The 4,309-nt window shown below is 39.6% G+C and overlaps 1 protein-coding gene across 1 annotated transcript in view; it reads left to right on the top strand.

The window, feature by feature from the left end:
- LOC122073688 (oligopeptide transporter 4-like) overlaps positions 1–3,234 on the top strand; it is a 9,590-nt gene extending 6,356 nt beyond the window's left edge. Inside the window, exons 2-5 of the mRNA XM_042638314.1 lie at positions 168–731; positions 1,245–1,497; positions 1,598–1,780; positions 2,450–3,234. Of these exons, the coding sequence (XP_042494248.1) occupies positions 168–731; positions 1,245–1,497; positions 1,598–1,780; positions 2,450–3,064 (1,615 nt within the window). The 3' untranslated portion in view covers positions 3,065–3,234. The remainder of the gene's footprint in view (positions 1–167; positions 732–1,244; positions 1,498–1,597; positions 1,781–2,449) is intronic.
- The last annotated feature ends 1,075 nt before the right edge of the window (positions 3,235–4,309 follow it).

Here is a 4,309-nt window from a genome sequence, read left to right as displayed (position 1 = left end):
AAAAAAAAAAAAAAGATCAACCCAATCAAAACCAGACCGAACCGACCGATTGATACCCATAAATCACCTTATACTTACATACTACATGCATTTTACATTATTTAATTCATTGATTGGTTCTTTAATTAATCTCTGTAATATTGATATGGATGATGATATGAACACAGGGCATTACATGAGAAGGAGGAACGACGCAATTCAAGAGCCAAGTTCTTCTTAATTGCATTCATTTGCAGCTTTTGCTGGTATGCCATCCCTGGCTACCTCTTCCCTACTCTTACAAGCATCTCATGGGTTTGCTGGGCATTCAAAAACTCTGTCACTGCACAACAGATTGGTTCAGGCCTACAAGGCTTAGGACTAGGAGCTTTCACCTTGGACTGGTCTGCCGTGGCTTCCTTCCTCTTCAGCCCTTTAATTAGTCCTTTCTTTGCTATTGTTAACATCTTCTTTGGCTATGCCTTGATCGTATACATAGCTATGCCCATAGCTTATTGGGGTGTCAACTTGTATGGTGCCAAGAAGTTCCCTATATTCTCATCCCAGTTGTTCACTTCTGATGGCCAGACATATAACATATCCGCCATTGTTAACAACAACTTTGAGCTTGATATCCCTAGTTATAAGAATGAAGGACAGATCCATCTTAGTATGTTCTTCGCTCTAACTTATGGTTTTGGTTTCGCTACTATAGCAGCTACACTCACCCACGTCGGCTTCTTTTATGGAAGGTAAGAAAACCTGCTTTGATACCATTTAAAGTTTTCATTTAAAAAGTTCAAACTAGTTGGTGGAGGGACTCTAAGGACCCCATGTGGGTAGTGAATCTAGAACGAAATTTAGCTGTTGCCCAGGTTGTAGCCCGCCAAAGAAATGGAATCTTAGAAGGCACTTTGAAAAATACTAAAACCTTCAATTTCTTTGGCGGCTAGCAGGGTTGCACCAAGTAGCTGCTACCTGGGTTTGCAGCTAAGGAAATGGAATAATTCACTTCCCTTTGGGTTCACAAATACCTTCCTAGGTTTTAATATTTTCTAAACTACTCTTCAGTATTCCGTATCTTTGGTTGCAAGCCTAGGTAATAGGTAGAAGCCAAATTTCATCCATATTTAAGGGTGTTGTAGGCTAGTTAATAGTCCATGTGTGACTAAACTCCCAACATTCCCTATCTTTCTCTCTTGTCTCTCTTATTAAGATCAAGATTATGATGCTCATCAGTTACATGTACTTGAACTCGATTACAGGGAGATTTATGATCGATTCCGAGCTTCGTATTCGGGGAAGATTGACATTCATACTAGATTGATGAAGAAGTATGAGGACATACCCCAATGGTGGTTTTACGTTCTCCTTCTGTTATCTGTTGTTGTTTCTCTTGTGCTTTGTACTGTGCTGAATAATCAAGTTCAAATGCCCTGGTGGGGTCTCCTCTTTGCCTGTGCCCTTGCCTTCCTATTTACCCTTCCCGTCAGTGTCATAACAGCTACAACGAATCAGGTAATGGTTCATGAAATCATAGACTTATTACTTCTTCTTCATCTTCATCTTCTTACAGTAGTAATCTATTACTGAAGTGATACTCATACATATTTTGCAGACACCGGGGCTTAACATCATCACAGAGTATCTAATGGGTGTTATATTACCAGGTAGACCAATTGCTAATGTCTGCTTCAAAACATATGGATATATGAGCATGGGCCAAGCTGTCTCCTTCCTCAGCGACTTCAAGTTAGGCCATTACATGAAGATACCTCCACGATCTATGTTCTTAGTTCAGGTAACCTTTTATTCCAGATATTAGGTGGAGATAGCTCCTCGAGTATATGAAGGCACTAAGGATCAAACTTAATCGATATGGGACTATACCTCTATAACCTAACATCACAACAGATTCAACCTAAATGTACTTGAGCCCTCGAAAGCCAACATGGATCGGCCGCTTTATATCGTATTGAGATAATTCCACGTCGGTTGTGGGTAACTCAACTATTTTGTTTTAGAGCCACAAAAGGCCACCCTACTTAAAACCAATTGGTTTTAAGATGGAAACTTTAACATGGTATAAGAGCGGGTACGTTGGGCTTTCGTCAATGATGGGTTCCTTGCTTGACCCACGAAAACAGAGCCATAAGAGGCTTGCACGTAAGGGGGAGTATTGAGATAGTCCCACATCGGGTGTAAGTGACTCAACTATCTTGTATTGGAACCACAAGAGGCCACCCCACTTCAAACCAATTGGTTTTAAAATGGAAGCTTTAATAGGATTTTGGATCAGCTCGGCCAAATTCAAAACCCTGATATTGAGGGGAACTATACATTAGTTACCCTGAAGAGATGGGCCTCAACCCCTAAGAGAGGGGACATACATTAGTCTATTCTTACTGATCTAGCTTCTTTAGTTACTTATATGGTTGCTATTTTATGTGGACGTTCCATTACAAACCAGTTCATTGGGACTATAATAGCTGGGACGATCAACATTGGGGTGGCATGGTGGCTGCTGGATTCTATCAACGACATTTGCCAGATTGACCTGCTCTCTCCTAACAGCCCATGGACATGTCCAAATGACCGTGTCTTCTTCGATGCATCTGTAATCTGGGGTCTGGTTGGACCCTTAAGAATCTTTGGTTCTCAGGGAGCCTATGGAGCCCTCAACTGGTTCTTCCTTGGAGGTGCTATAGGTCCAATTTTGGTTTGGCTTCTGCACAAGGCATTCCCTAGGCAAACCTGGATCCCATTAATCAACCTTCCAGTCCTTCTCGGAGCAACAGCTTATATGCCACCGGCGACGGCATTGAACTACAATTCCTGGATTGTTGTGGGGACGATTTTCAACTTCTTTGTTTTCCGGTACCGGAAACAATGGTGGCAAAGATATAACTATGTGCTCTCAGCAGCTTTAGATGCTGGGGTGGCTTTCATGGCTGTGCTTCTTTACTTCACATTAACCATGGAAAGTAAAAGCATCAACTGGTGGGGTACAGCAGGAGAGCACTGTGATTTGGCTTCTTGCCCTACTGCTAAGGGTATAGTGGTTGATGGGTGTCCTGTGTTCTAAGTATTCATAGATTAATTCTTGTTAATCTCTTTCCTTCTCTGTACCATATCAACCTATCAAGTCAGGAGTTGATTACCACATTTGTAATGTTGTCTGTGATAGTTCAACTACTGCTTCTTATGTTCAAAATAATTTTAAAGATACATGAAAGGCAGTCTCTCCTTACATGATTACAGTTGTAGATAGTTTTTAATAAGGGAGTTCATTCTAAAATGACGACCCCAGATAATTGTCTTTGGTAGGAAGCAAAAGACAGCATATCAACATATCAGTGCACCAATGTGTATCAAATCCTCCAACAAATATTTGGAAATTTCTTTCATTCCTGGTTACTCATGAGGTCAGTGTGGGGAGGAATTTACACGTCACGCCAATGGTGCTTTTGAAGGTGTCATTTACAGGATTCGGCTCCTCTTAATTTGGTCGCCCAATTAGTGATCCAAGGATCAAGAGGACCCGACACACATCCCTCTTTTTCCTCGTTTTCATGGATCCACATCTTTTGAGAAAATATAAACTATGTGAAAGGAAAATTGCACCCTCCTAGACTGTCGTGGGAAAATTTTGTCGTCTTCTTTTGGAATGGGAAAGATATTTAGCATTTTTAACACCCCTTAACCATTTATATATATATATATATATATAAAATAAAAAAAAAAAAAAAAAAAAAAAAAAAAAAAAAAACAAAACAAAAAACAAAAAGAAAAAACAAAGAAACAAACAGGAAATAGACAAGCCATGAAATTCAATTTCAGTGGCAGGCTGCATATGGGTAATAAGAAATAAATTAGGTAAAAGTGACCATAATTTTTAGCAAAAAAATTATAATTATGGTATGTTAGAAATACACAATTTCCATGTTTTTTTTTTCTGTTATTGATTTTAGAAGAGAAACATACTTTCATATGTATAAAATACGAGTTGGCGATTCAGGAGTTGAACATATGGAGACATATATGGGGATCTAATTGTTCAAGATGATTCGAGCAAAATGATCTTACATCCTACCGGAAGATCAGGAGTTGTAGGGTCAATTATGCGTGACAGAGCGTGATGAAGCCAAGTCCTCGTACGAGAAAGATTCTCATACAGTGTTTGATTTACACTTGAACTCCACTTAAAATAAAAATCAATTAAAAGAAGAGAGAGATTAAGTGGAGTCCAAGTGTAAATCAAACACTGTACGAGAGGACTTGAACCGCACTCGATGAACACCTCATTTATGAGTTAGGTAGAGGATCCTTC

The sequence above is a fragment of the Macadamia integrifolia genome, chromosome 3 (assembly GCF_013358625.1).
Source record: "Macadamia integrifolia cultivar HAES 741 chromosome 3, SCU_Mint_v3, whole genome shotgun sequence".
Classification (NCBI taxonomy): domain Eukaryota; kingdom Viridiplantae; phylum Streptophyta; class Magnoliopsida; order Proteales; family Proteaceae; genus Macadamia; species Macadamia integrifolia.
Note: the sequence above shows the minus strand (reverse complement) of the source record. Positions and strands in the feature narration are given on the sequence as shown.